At 37.3% G+C, this 14,897-nt stretch overlaps 1 protein-coding gene and 1 long non-coding RNA gene across 3 annotated transcripts; both read right to left on the minus strand.

The window, feature by feature from the left end:
- Window positions 1-218: 218 nt before the first annotated feature.
- Window positions 219-8,566, minus strand: LOC107843560. Of its 2 annotated transcripts, XR_001666433.2 has the most exons (5): window positions 8,288-8,566; window positions 7,859-7,920; window positions 3,830-3,901; window positions 3,185-3,256; window positions 219-626 (listed from the first exon to the last, which is right to left on the minus strand). It is a non-coding gene; the product is annotated as an uncharacterized LOC107843560 (long non-coding RNA). The 2 variants fall into 2 exon arrangements; XR_001666434.2 differs by lacking the exon at window positions 3,830-3,901 and having other exon boundaries at window positions 8,288-8,559.
- Window positions 8,567-9,636: 1,070 nt separating this feature from the next.
- On the minus strand, window positions 9,637-14,373 carry LOC107843559 (cell number regulator 8). Its single transcript, XM_016687872.2, has 3 exons — window positions 13,796-14,373; window positions 12,298-12,500; window positions 9,637-10,074 (listed from the first exon to the last, which is right to left on the minus strand). The coding sequence occupies exons 1-3, from the start codon at window positions 14,100-14,102 to the stop codon at window positions 9,841-9,843; spliced, it is 744 nt and encodes a 247-aa protein (XP_016543358.2). The 5' UTR covers window positions 14,103-14,373; the 3' UTR covers window positions 9,637-9,840.
- Window positions 14,374-14,897: the final 524 nt, after the last annotated feature.

Raw genomic sequence — 14,897 nt, forward strand, 5'->3', positions numbered from 1 at the left:
GTGTCAACACCAGAAAAAATCTTATTTAAAAAAATAAAAATTTATCTATAAATATTTAAAAAAATAATTAAAAATATAAAATCTATCTATATCTGCACATTAACCACCCCTATATAAACTGCACGTTAACTACCCATATTATAAATACACGTTTTTGAGCCTTCAACTGAAACACATGGTAGGGTTTCATTTTATGGCAAAAAAAAAAAGAAGAAAAAAAACAGAAAAACATAGGTCAAATGCAACTTCACAATCAAAGGAATCAGTGTTGTTGAATACACTGTCAATTTGTCGTAGATGGATAAATTTATAGCAACTGAAGCAACACTCTTTTAAATATAATCGCAAAAACAAAATCCTTGCAGCAACAACTGAACCAAAATGCATTTCAGAGACTGACATTGTCATTGTCATCTTCTTCGTTGCCGGTGTCGTCGAGAAGGTATTATTTGGGCAAATTCAAAAGACGGTTACTTTATGAACCTAATTTCAAACCACTTACTTCTTGCATTGTTGATTTTATTCGCAGAAGGCAACTCTTTTATTCGCAAAAGGCAACTCCACCAGATGTTGCTCCCGAATTACTCCTTCACTTTCATATTACTTGGCTCCGTTCGTATGATATACTGATAAAGAAAGCTTTGATTAGAGATAGTTAAACGTGGCTATATCATATGATGTACTTTTTTATACTCTAATTTATATTATTTTCTCCACCATTTTTACTTTTTTTAAAAAATAATTTAATGAGTAAACAAAATATGCATTCAGTTATAATTCGTTTCTCTATAATTATCCAAATTTTTGTTGTGTTGATCTTTTTATCTTAAGTTTACATTATCTGCAGAGAATGAATAAAAAAATCCTTCTTTTCTATAACTGCTCCTTCTTTATAGCAAAGAAAAAAATCCAGATTGTTTATATTAATTTTTAAACACGTATAGGACTCTTTTTCTGTGGGAAGTTATAGATCTTTTTACTAAATATTTAACTATCTATCTTCCCACAACTTCTCCTTCTTCACAGAAAAAAAATACATTTTTTTAAAAATTAAAAATATATAAGAAACAAATTTTACTAAGCACGTTTGGATTTTTTTCCCATGGGAAGTTATCAATTTTTTTATAAAATTTTTTAATTTTTTCAACATAAAAAATAAATTTAATAAGCACATTTAGTTGCAAAGCACACTTACGAATTTAATTTTCAGTTAAAATAAAATGAATGAAATATTTCTAATTTGCAAAATTGAATTTCTTTAAAATAATATAAACAAAATATTTTTCAATTGTCAAAATAATAGATAATATATAATAGGAATTATTTAAAAATATAAAAACGATGTTTGACAGTTACAAAGTTATAGATTACTTATTTCAATTTTTTTTATTTATCAAATAATGATTTTACATGTAGCTAATGTTTGTGTTTTTCTGGATCCTTATTTTTATGGTATTTTATTTTTTTGGATAGATTATAAAATAATTTTATATTCATACTAAATGGGATAAAAAGATTTATCCAAATTATTACTACACTATCAAATCTAAAGGAGTAGTCATCTAGAAAAAGGAAAAAAGCTGTACAACTATTATCAATAATTTTCTTTACAAATTAAAAATAAAACTTAAAATTTATAGCTTTAAAAGCAGTACAACTGTCACACATTTTTACTGATAATACAACATTATCATTTAAAAAAAAATGGCAAGATCATCACAAATCCACAATATTAAAAATTAAACTTAAAATTTTAATTTAAGAGCAGTACAACTGCCACACATTTACTGATAATACAACTTTATCATTTAAAAAAAAATACTGTATATAAATACGGCAGGATCATCACAAAACTACAATATTCACTACAAGTTTCCACAACACTCCCACTACTTTTTTTTATGACTATATTTAAAATTACAAAACTACAGTTTGATCACAACAAAATACAAGAATTTTCATTATAAAATCAGTATTTATTATATTTGACATTAAAACAAAATATATCTTTACAAATTCAAATCTCAGTAACTGTCACACACAACATCCGGTAATCACTACAAGTTTCCCTCAATACTCCCACTACTTAAAAACTGTTTTGCATTTACAACTCTACTAAATATATCTTAACTTCCTGTACGTTGATTTATACTTCTTTCAGAAAAAAATTAACCAATACAGATATGAGCAAAAATTATATGTTCGTGTGATGGATGGAACTGGTCGTATAACTTTACTGCTTTGGAATCGCGAGGCTGTGCAACTTATAGAAAAGACTGCGAGGCTGTGATGGATGAAACTGGTCTTTTTAATATAATGTCATATTGTTATTTTGTTTGAATTTATCTTGACACAACTTTACACTACATTCTTTTACAGACTCACAACAAGAACAATCTTTCAGGATGTGGATCATCCCTAACAGAAATAGTGTTGATATGACAGAAAAACAGACTTTCAAAAGAAGCAAATCTGTAGGAAATTCCCAATGCAAGAATATGATGATGAATGTAACGACAAACAAGTCAATAACAAGGTTCCCAGAGTGAGTAAGAAGGAAAAAAAATATGATGTCGGAACTACATGGTCAACTATATTTACTTTTCTGCAAATTTTACTTTCAGTTTATTTTTATCATAGTATAACAACCTAAGTTTCATGTACTGTTTACAATCAATTATGAACAAGTATTAAATTAGATGTTTGTACAATGTAATGAAAAGTATGTGGTGTTGTTTCATATTTCTTTATATGTGGTGTTGTTTCATATTTCTCTATCCACTTAAGGAGTCAACTACACCAACGGATGGTGTTTAACGGCATAATGAAGGTCCGTAACAAAACTATTGTCAGGTTGTTTGATGCTTCTATAGTAGTCCAAAATAATCTACTTCACATCATTCTCTTCCACAAAGAAGCACATAGACACAAAAGGTTATAAACATTCATTTCGATAATCATTTAAAAGAGTACGCTATAGTTAAAACAGGTTGCTTAAGTATGCATGTCATGATCCTATTCTTCATATACATGATAATCCAATTAACATCATATAATATTCTCAAATGACAAATCAGGTAGCAAAGAGAAGCACCTCCATAATCATGACAAAGCAAGAATATCCTAATAAATAAATGGCCCAAAGGAAAAGTTGGCACTTGCTTGCAACTAACAAAATAATTACCAGAATAATAGCTTCTTTCAACTTGGTATGCAGGAGTGACCCTGAATCTTTAACACTTTTATGAGACCATATCTGCATCAACAAAGTACCTCGTGGACATCAATCTTGAATGAGATATGAATACGACCAATATAAGTGCAAGAGAAATGAGATATGAATACGACCAATATAAGTGTAAGGTAAATTTCTCTCCGCTCAACCTAATATTTAGCCGATAATAGTATCAGTTCTTGCTAAATTTGAATGGTTTGTTGTTAATTTCTTAGTTCTCCAAATTCAATGACAAGATTAAACAGCATCAGGACACCTTTACAAGTCCCTCCAGTAATAGTGAGTATATTAATGCTGACGTCTAGCACACCATTTGTTCTAATTTATACAATACTCCTTCTCCATTTCAGGACCTCACAAGATGTTCATCATAATAACATCCCTTTACAACCTTCACACCTTTAAGAATTCAAATTCATTATTCAAACTTTAGATGTGAAATGATATTTACCAACTAACCTCTTCGCTTTCATTTTTGGCAAAGATCTGTAACAATTTCATCCTAACTCATCACTATAAATGTTAAAAATGTTATATATGTTTTACTTGAAAACATTTCAGCACCAATCTCACAATAACATTTTACTAACTAACCTCTTTGCTTTCATTTTTGACAAAGATCTGTATTTGGCTTAGAACACCGAGCTTACCTAAGAGTTTGTGTGCCTGAACTTAAGAAAAATATACCAATTAGGTTGATTTGGTATAAACGAAATACACAATGACTCAATACGACACTGACTATAGAAATGCAGCACACTATGAAAGCCATCAATGTGAGATAATGAATCAAGAAAATAGATACAACAACAAACCCAGTGTATTCCCACCTAGTGGGGTCTGGGGGGGTAAGATGTACGCAGTCCATACCTCTACCTCTAAAGAAGTAGAAAGGTTGTTTCCGATAGACCCCCGGCTCAAGGCACTAGATACCACACAAACACATAGTAAAGCACAGAAACAGATTACATAACATAAATACGACACCCATAAGTAATATAAAACAGAGGAAAGCAGAGGAAAGCACACAGATTCGTAATAAAACATGGAACACGGAACACGGAATCATAACAGGAATAAAACCCCCACCAAGTAATTCCCTACACTAGCGACCCAAACTGGCCCTAGTCCTCTGCCGTAATTCGCGTCCTCCAAACCTTCCTATCTAGGGTCATGTCCTCGGCGAGCTGTAACTGCTCCATGTCCCGCCTAATCACCTCACCCCAGTACTTCTTCGGCCTGCCCCTACCCCGCCTAAAACCATCCAACGCTAGCCTCTCACACCTACGGACCGGGGCATCCATGCCCCTCCTCTTCACGTGTCCGAACCATCTCAATCGGGCTTCCCGCATCTTGCACTCCACTGAAGTCACACCAACCTTCTTCCGGATAGTCTCATTCCGAACTCTATCCCCTCTAGTCAGCCCACACATCCAGCGCAACATCCGCATTTCTGCCACCTTCATTTTTTGGATGTGGGAGTTCTTAACTGGCCAACACTCCGCTCCATACAACAAGGCCGGACGGACTACCACCCTGTAGAATTTGCCTTTAAGCTTGGGCGGCACCTTCTTATCACACAGCACCCCCGACGCGAGCTTCCACTTCATCCATCCCGCCCCAATACGGTGCGAGACATCCTCATCAATCTCACCGTTACTCTGGATCACGGACCCAAGATACTTGAAATTATCCCTCTTACATACCTCCTGTGCTTCCAGCTTCACTACTACCTCATTCTCCCGCCTCACGTCATTAAACTTGCATTCCACATACTCTGTCTTGCTTCTGCTCACCCTGAACCCTTTAGACTCAAGAGTTTGCCTCCACACCTCTAATTTGTCATTCACACCCCCTCGAGTCTCATCTATCAGAACTACATCGTCTGCAAAAAGCATACACCACAGCACCTCCCCTTGAATACGCTGCGTCAACACATCCATCACCAACGCAAACAAAAAGGGACTAAGAGTAGATCCCTGATGCAATCCTGTCAGGACAGTGAAATGCTCTGAGTCTCCTCCCGCCGTATCCTTAATTGCTCTGATATATGCCAGCGGTACTCCACTCACCTCCAAGCATCTCCAAAGCACCTCCCTGGGGACTTTGTCGTAAGCCTTCTCCAGGTCGATAAACACCATGTATAGATCCTTCTTCCTTTCCCTATACTGTTCCACCAACCTCCGTACCAGGTGGATTGCCTCCGTCGTCGAGCGGCCAGGCATAAATCCAAACTGGTTTTTCGAAATAGACACTATCCGTCTCAGCCTCACCTCGACCACTCTCTCCCAAATCTTCATAGAGTGACTCAATAACTTAATCCCCTATAGTTATTGCAACTCTGAATGTCCCCCTTATTCTTATAGAGAGGGATCATGGTACTCCACCTCCAAGCCTCGGGCATCTTTGCCGTCCTGAAGATTTCATTAAACAATCCAGTCAACCACCTTACACCAGCCTCTCCAACGAACTTCCAAAACTCCACCGGTATCTCATCCGGCCTCGTCGCCCTACCCCTTCGCATCCTGCGAACAGCCTGTCTAACCTCTTCTACCTTAAAACGTCTACAATAGCTAAAATCCCGACACTCCTCTGAGTGCTCCAGTTCCCCTAACACAATAGCTCTATACCCTTCGTCATTCAAGAGCCTATGAAAGTACGACTGTCATCTATTCTTAATGTGTCCGTCCTCCACCAACACTCTACCGTCCTCCCCTTTAATGCACCTCACCTGATCGAGGTCACGACCCTTCCTCTCCCGAGCCTTAGCGAGTCTAAACAACTTTTTCTCCCCTCGTTTCCCCTGTAACCCTGCATACAAGCTCTCAAAAGCGGCCGTCTTAGCTGCCGTGACTGCTGACTTAGCCTCCTTCCTCGCTAGCTTGTACTCTTTCCTGTTTACCCGCTTCTCCTCTTCGTCCTTACTCTCCACCAACTTAGCATACGCCCCTTTCTTGGTCCCCACTTTCTTCTCCACCTCTTCATTTCACCACCAATCCCCCCGATGGTGCCGTGCCCGGCCCCTAGAAACACCCAACACCTCACTTGCATTCTCCCTGATGCACCTTACTGCCCTGTTCCACATACTATCCACGTCCCCCCTACACTCCCACACCCCCATTCCCACCAACCTCTCCCCTATCTCCCACGCATTCACTGGCGTCAGGCCGCCCCACTTAATTCTAGGTCTACACTCCTTACTCCTCCTCTTTCTATTCTTCTTTATACCCAAATCCATAACCAAGAGCCTATGCTGGGTCGAAAGATTCTCACTCGGGATGACTTTACAGTCCTTACACAACGCCCTATCCCCTTTCCTAAGCAACAAAAAGTCAATCTGGGTCCTGGCTATCGCGCTTCGAAAGGTGATCAGGTGCTCGTCCTTCTTCGGGAAGCCCGAGTTCACCACCACCAGCCCAAAGGACCTCGCAAACTCCAATAGGGTAGCCCCCTCTTCATTTCTCTCCCCAAAACCAAAACCACCATGCACATCACCAAAGCCTCCCGGTAACGCCCCGATGTGCCCGTTGAAATCCCCTGCTACAACAATCTTCTCCGAACTAAGCACGCCTCTCACCACCTCCTCCAAAGCCTCCCAAAACTGCATCTTCTCCTCCCCCTCCGATCCCACTTGCGGCGCATAAGCACTACACACGTTCAGGGTAAACCCCCGAATGACCAACTTAATAGTCATCAACCTATCGTTGATCCTCTTCACCTCTACTACCTGACCTCTAAGCTCATCATCTACTAAGATGCCAACTCCATTCCTACGCCTCTCGCTCCCAGAGTACCACAGCTTGTAACCATCCACATCCCTAGCCTTAGACCCTACCCACTTGGTCTCTTGAACACACGCAATGTTGATCCTCCTCTTCCTAAGAATCTTCACAAGCTCTATGAGTTAAAGAATAAGAGAATTTGCAAATCGAATAACCCTCAGGAAAAGAAAATTTGAGAAAGAACTGGTAAAGTTTATCAACCATGACAGAAACAAGGATAACTGCAAGCGTTATGTGAATGATTTTATATATTTCATGAAAACAACATACTTTGATAACTACAGATAGAGGTGAAAAGAAAAGGCCAATGATGCATCTAATTCTATCTTCCTCATGGTTGAACTTAAAAAACATACTCAACCAGTTATATGGTATTTGTTAACTGGTGAGAGGTGACAGATATCCCATGGAATTAGTAGACGTGTGCGAAAGTTGGTCCGAACATCACGGTTATAAAAAAAAGACAGTTCAAATGACAAGTGGTGGTTTAGTAATTGCAACAAGCAACTACTACTAATATTTTGAGTACTAATACATTAACTTTTAATTGGAACAAGAAACCACAACTAATATTTGTGTAGAATTTTCATGTAAACTAATGATTCTTAAGAATTGCAAAGCTGGTAATGCTTTGTAATGTAAGATAGGTAGCCCCACAACTACTAGAAATCTCAAAATTTATGAGCCACCAAATCATTCTTCATATTAATCATTGAATTAAATATCCACTGGACAAAATGGAAAATAGGGGTTCCGTCTATCTATGAACATATGAAACGACCTAAATAACATTCACTGTAGCTCTAACTCGAAAATACAAGAGAAAGGGAAAAAGACTCACTTCTCAAAATTATGACGAAATCGTTCAATGACATCATCTTCTATTCTAATTTCTTTCCATTTCTGCAGATAAAAGCACGTAAACCAATTAATATCAGATAATAGGTATTAAAACTTAAAAGGGGTAACAAATTTCTTCATTATATTATGGGTTAAATGGTAGATTTATATTAATAAAGGCAAAGGCATGAAGAAGGTCCATAAGATACAGTTAAAAAAAGCGACTAAAGAAACCAAAACTACAAGGAGGCCGAAAGAGCTCGATAATGGTACGAGACAATCATCTTAACCTGTCTGCCTTCCTTGAACCAAAGGCAGGAAAAGCTTAAGGACCTATTGATCAAAAGTGAAACCAAGAAATTGGTCCTTACACTACATCCCTTTTGGTCCATTAGTAAATCCAAAACAGTATTTACTAGAATCAGCTTACCATTTGCTATTCAAGAGCTCTAGGTCTTGTCTGCTTCAAGGAGTGTAGGCTATTCTATCATATTGCAGAAAGATATCATGTATAGGCATTCTTTCAATTTCTTCTAGAACATGAATGTTCTAAATTCTGAATTGTAAAAATTGAACGGGAAAACTAGATGGAAATTTTGGAAAGAAGATGAGAATTGAAGGTTCTAGAGTGAAAATGTAAGTTGTACGGTACTTTCCTATTTCTAGATTTGTACTTTACTGCTATTAGACCAATCTTTTCTCCAATTAAATTTTTGGCCACCATTCATTTTTTATATATATTTCCAATTTTTAATTAAATAGTCTCTCTAAGTTGTACTTTCTCTTTTTTAAATTCATAATTAAATATTATCAGAATTTTTATAATTTATAGTCTAATAGGAGTATAATTTATTTATTTGTGACTATAAATCATTTAATTATTAGAATTATTATTATTAAATATATTTTTCTATTTTCAAAATATTTTAAAAAAATTAATATAATACAAGATAAGATAAATACAACGTTAAGCAAATTTTAAAAAAATTGAAAAAGGTAATATACTTGACAAATTGTTTTAAAATATATAATTTGTGTTCAATTTTATTTAGAATAATAACTATTAAATGTTTGATTGTTTGAATCTCTTGAAAAATTTAAAAAAACTGTTACAATAATAGGTAAGTGGGACCTATATCTTTTTATTTCAGTTACTTAATCCTTTTAAAAATAATTTAATAATAATAAATATTGAACTAGTAAATATTTTATATCATAAAGTATTTTAAAATATAATTAGCTCTTATTTAATTTAATATGTTCTTAAAATTTTATATTATAATCGACATCTTATAGATAAATTTTAAGATCATCCGTGCATCGCACGGGTACGTTAACTAGTTTACTTTATATTCCCCTTGTTAACTCTGATAAAATCCTGTCGGAGATGAGAGTTGTATATGATAAGTTAAGTTTGAGTCTTATACCTTATTCGTGAGAATTTCTTCTCTCAGGTTTCGTATGTCTGGTTCCATAGTTAATAGACGTCTGGACTTTTATAACGCTAGCAATTTCCCATCATCACAGGTATAATCCTTGAAAGACAACAATTGTGAACTTGTTATGTATTTTTCATGGCTTTTCTTGTTAATAGTACACGCTTACAGCTTATAAGAAAATTGTGTTGTTGGGCTAAAAGAAACAAATAACAATAGCTTACTTAAATCCACTTGAGGAATTTCTGATATGGGTAATGTCTGGGACAGTTAACATGCACCTCAACTAATTTATGAGCACGGAGTTCAAATGTCTTTTACTGTACAAAAATCAAACTTCTTGTATGATTAATCCTGATTTCGTATTGCAAATCCATCAATTTTATATGTATACATTACTAGTATATATTATCACCTACACAGTCAAATTTTACATGTAAGTTTCCAGTGATTATGGAAAAAAGTTGCGAAGTATAATATTACAGAACATTGTAACAAATAAAACCAAGAAGCAAATGGTATGGAATCAATGGCACAGCAGTTGTTATCAGCGACCCATGGTCTGGTCCCCGGGGGCCATCATAAATCGGACTGGTTTGGCACTGAACCCGGGATGAGGAAGCCTACGACGAATTTCACGACCTTCCTGGCAAAGAGCACAAGGGTGGCAGACGATATGAGTTGCAAAGTCACAAGTCGACTCACATTGCTCGCGCCGTTCCTCATCCTCGACAAAGCCCCCATAGCACCCACATGACCTGGTGGCTGCCTCGCAGTTACCCTGCAAAGGAAATTATCTTAGAAAGTGTTCCCAAACATCTGTTGTAGAATAAGAAATGGCAACACCTGTAAGGTAATTGAAAGAAGAACAAGGACTCCGCCAAGTACCACCTGTTAAAAATGAAATGATGCCGAGACAGCAGGACTAACAAAGCTAGATGATGTTAACAACCGTGGTCCCAAAAAAAAAAAAGATGAAATGATGCAGAAACTACAGGATCTAACAAAGCTGGATGATGTCAACCAAAATGTAGTAAATGGCTAAGAACAATCATAGTCCAGATGAGCCATTATGGAACGACATCTGGTCAGTGAGGATTCATATAATCATGACAACGGCACTAAAGTGCACCATTTGCAAGCTTTAATCCAAAGCTAATATTTCAAATGAGGTCCAAGACAAAGCAAATTAACACCTAGCTGCTTGACAAATGTGAAGTGTTAACATATTGCCTTGTAATGTGGCATTAGAACATCTACTCCCGGAGACAAAGAAGTTACAGTAAATTAGAATACAAAGAGCATAACAGAATAGTTCTTTTTGAAACAAAGACCAGAGGGAGATTTTATGGAGATGCTTAAAGTATAGCAGTGTACCTATGGCATACATTAGAGGAATTAAGGGCATGCATGACTAAGTCACGACCCGAGTGAGGAGACTCGGAACACTTCCAAGTAGAGATGGTGCTGCACCAGGGACCAGCTCCCTGCCCCTTTTTATTTGTATTGATGATGGATGAATTGACACAACATATTCAAGAAGTTCATGGTGTATGTTATTTGTGGACAACATAGTATTGATTGACGGGACACGCGTAATGATAGAATGGAGATGATGACAGACCCTAGAGTTTGAAAACTTCAGGCTGCGAAAGAGTAAAGCAGGGTACATAGAGTGCAAGTTCAATTTCGCATCACACGAAGTGGATGGGGAAGTGAAGATTGATACAGAATTCATCCCAAGATAGGACAATCCAAGTATCTTGGGTCGAAAGGGGGAGATCGACGAGGATGTTACACACTGTATCAGCGTAAGGTGGAAGTAGCCTCTGTGATGGATAAGATGCTGAAAGTGTTGCAGAGATAGTTCGGGCATGTGAAGAGGAGGAGCACAGATGCCCTAGTGAGGAGGTACGAGAGATTGGTTGTGATAGGCTTGAGGAGAGATTGGGTAGACCGAGGAAGAATTGGGGAGGGGTGATTAGACAGGACATAACACATCTTCAGCTCACTAAGTAAATGGCCCAAGATAGGAGAGGTTAGAGGCAGGGGATTAGAGTAGACGACTAGTAGGTAGTCGAGAGTTTACTCTCTTCCCAGTGTTAGAGTAGGGTTCTAGTTTGTAGCACCTATTTGTTCTCTCATCGGTATTATTATTATTATTATGTTAGCATTATCTAATTCTTTGATTTCATTACTATTGTTGTTTCTTTTACTTTGGCCATCACTGAATTTACACTGTCAGTACTTTTCTTTCTTCAATATTTTTATCACAGCTTTTTACTTATTGCATTTCTTTCAAACCATGTCCTGCAAAAGAAGCAGGTCTTTCGGAAACAGTTTCTCTACCTCATAAAGGTATAAAGGTAGGAGTAAGATCTGCTTACATCCCATCCTCCCCAGACCCCACTTGTGGGACTATACTGGGTATGTTGTTGAACATTTATCTTCATGTGAAGAATGTAAAAAGGTAAGTTCAACATCCCAAGCCTCATAAAGGGGGCAGAAACATCCATATAAAGTATTCAAAATATGCACCGAAAGAATTGCGAAATCTTAGATCAGACATATGACATAGGTAAAGCATGCGGAAAGGTTTTTAACCACCAAATCCTTTAATTCAACCACAAAAGTCCCCATCTTTAATAACTTCAAGCAAATACTAACTAATGTGTGAAAACCTCCACGCACAAATGACAGAATTACCAAAGTTCGCAAGCATGTAATGAAAAATTATAATTAAAAAAAAACAAATAAACTTGTCTAGCACCAGTAGATAAGACATGGGGAAGTACAAAGAAAATAACATGCTTGGATGAGATTTTAACAAATCAGATAACATACTCGGAATCGAAATTAAAAAAAGAGCAAAACGTGAATTAAAGCTGCTAGATCCAGATCAATCAAATCCTTTATTAACAAAAAACAAAATACTACAGTATAAAACCAACATAGATAAAGCACTTGATAGTATTTAAAGAAAAAAAGCAAAGAGACAGCCAACCTCAAGATTAAACCTCTGCCGGAGAGCTGTACGGCTGGGATATGAAAACCAGGGTGCCATGCAGTTCCAGCCAAAAAAGGACTGTCCAATCAGGAATAGACCAGTGTACGGCAAGCAGTGATTAGCAAAACTTCCAGGAGCAGTCCCAATTCTCTCCGCATTGCTCCCATAGAGCACACATGGTGCCAGAGTTCCTAACAGACCTGTGCAGTGCCACGACTGGCATTGTTAGTATGACGAAGAGATGACAAGAAAGCAAGAAAACAAAACGCATACCATCTTTAAGTATCACGAATGAAATTCGTAAAGCTAAGAGGCAAGAACTTGAACCAAAATTGACTTATTCAGTGAAACATACCGGAGAATACTCAAGAAACTGTGCCCACAGAACTTGTAAAGTCCGAACCCAATGGTGGTGAATGTGAACAAATTATATAAGAACAAGTTAGAGAACAATTTTTGAACAACAACTATGTGTCAACATGTTATTAGTTTTTTTTTCTTGAACAGGATAGTCCATATAGTATGACTCTGTATGTCGATGCATATGACGCGGTTCCAATAAGTTTGCACCACTGGTATGACAATTGCTGTCGCAGCAAATGAAACATAATGTTCTAGGATCAATATAATGACTGATTGGGCACACAAACTAAGAGATTAAGCGTCTGATACTGCCTCCTTAATAGTATCATCCTTCCTTCAATTGAATCATCAGAAGAAGCGACGCAAATCTTTTCTAAATCTTTTAGGAAGTGTGAACCGTTTCTAAATAACTAAAATGTTTATTGGATATTTTGAATTAAATGCCACAAATATATGCACATTGCACATGGGCCTAAATCGACCCCAAAAACTAATCTTTTCTAAATCTTTTAGTAAGTGTGAACTGTTTCTAAATGTTTTCAATTTAACTAAATGTTCATTTGATATTTTGAATTTAATCCGTAAATATATGGCACACTGCACATGAGCCTAACTCAACCTCAAAAGCTAGCTCCTGAGAGGATAATTGTCCAAGCCAATATAAACAAACCACCAGTCCATTCTCCAATCAATGTGAGACTCTAACTCACTCGAAGACCCCCTTCACACTCACGCCCAGCTTGAGCGTGGACATAAAGTCCAAACGGGGATGAACCAAGCTCTAATACCACGTAAAATATGACACCTATATAACTTAACCTCAAAATCTAGTTCTTGAGGGAGGATTTTAATTTTTTGATAATCGTGGTGTCCAAGCCCGCTCCCGGGATACCTCTTGAGGAGGATTCCCAAATACATATAAGCAAACTATCAATCCCTTCCGCAACCAATTTGGGACTCTAAACCAATCTAACAACCAAGTCAGTTCCATTAATTTGATTTTCATCTTAAATACCCAAAACATATCAAAAGATCGATACTATGATATAAATAATTTTTTAAAAAAAAAAATGTAAAGCAACAAACTTTATACATTAATACAAATTCCAGCATATATAGCAAAAAAACTCACAAACTTCAAAATCGCTGCTAGCGAATTCATCATTCTTGCCAAAACAAGAACAAAGGCCAGATTCCCATTGGGCCCTACGCATAATGGGCTCTCCCACAACGGCCGCGGGCCCAACATCATGGCCCATAGGTAACCCATCAGCTGTCCATCCCATTGGTACAGCAGCTGAAGCCGCCGGCTTAAACGGCTCCGTCGCTGTAGCCGACGGAGCTGGGATAGAAGAATTGGGCTTGATGGGCTTCATTTCATTGCTTGTTTCGGATTTTTGACCCGGTAGAAATGGGCTTGATTCTTCAACATTGGCCATTGGGATTGAATTCCTTTTTTCTTTTCTTTTTTTTGGATTTTGGATCTAAGAGATGTATGAAGAAGGAAAAAACAGGATGTTAATCTCAAAGATCTCTCGATTCTATTGTGTGTTGTTTTTGTTTTGGTTTTTCTTTCTTGTGTTTTGATTGTTCTGGATGACCGTAAATAGTGGAGGATGTAAAAGGTTAATCTTATGAGTCATTTTCTTGGTGAAAAAAAAGAAAAAAAAGAGCTTGGGGTTGAGGGTTAAGAGTCGGAGTCAGATCTTGGGTTTAGGTTTAGGTTTAGGTTTAGGTTAGGATTAAGAGTCGAATTTAGGGTTAGGGATAGGTAATCGAGTGTAGGATCAAGCTCGAGGTCAAGAGTCGGATTCTAGATCGGGGATGGAAGTCAGGTTTGGATTTCAGGATGAGTCTAAGACTCTAAGTTCTAGATTTTGGTCGTATATCAAGTCTCGAGTCGTGATCCAAACTTCAGTCTTGTGTTAGGATAGGGAGTCGAGTCCCGACTAGAGAACCCGACTTCCAACCCGAGACTTGACTCCTGACTCGGGACTTGACCTTATTTTGGGACTCAACTACCAAACTTAATCTCGAACTCGACCTCAATATGGGACAGGAGGCTCAACTACCAACCTCGACTAGAGTTGCGACACCAAAACCTAACCAAAGACCCATTACTTAACTCCTAACCCAATACGAGACCGACCTCATGACCTGGAACTCGGCCCCAACCTGAGAGCTGGATCTAACCTTGCCCCGCAATCAGATTCTTGATTCCAACCCCAACCTAG

Source organism: Capsicum annuum, chromosome 10 (assembly GCF_002878395.1).
Source record: "Capsicum annuum cultivar UCD-10X-F1 chromosome 10, UCD10Xv1.1, whole genome shotgun sequence".
Lineage (NCBI taxonomy): Eukaryota > Viridiplantae > Streptophyta > Magnoliopsida > Solanales > Solanaceae > Capsicum > Capsicum annuum.

Coding starts and splice junctions, on each gene's coding strand:
- LOC107843559 (XM_016687872.2), bottom strand. CDS start 14,102: ATGGCCAATGTTGAAGAATCAAGCCCATTTCTACCGGGTCAAAAATCC. Junction 12,501..13,795: donor TAGCAGCGATTTTGAAGTTT/GTGAGTTTTTTT, acceptor GGCACTGCACAG/GTCTGTTAGGAACTCTGGCA. Junction 10,075..12,297: donor GGCAGAGGTTTAATCTTGAG/GTTGGCTGTCTC, acceptor TTTCCTTTGCAG/GGTAACTGCGAGGCAGCCAC.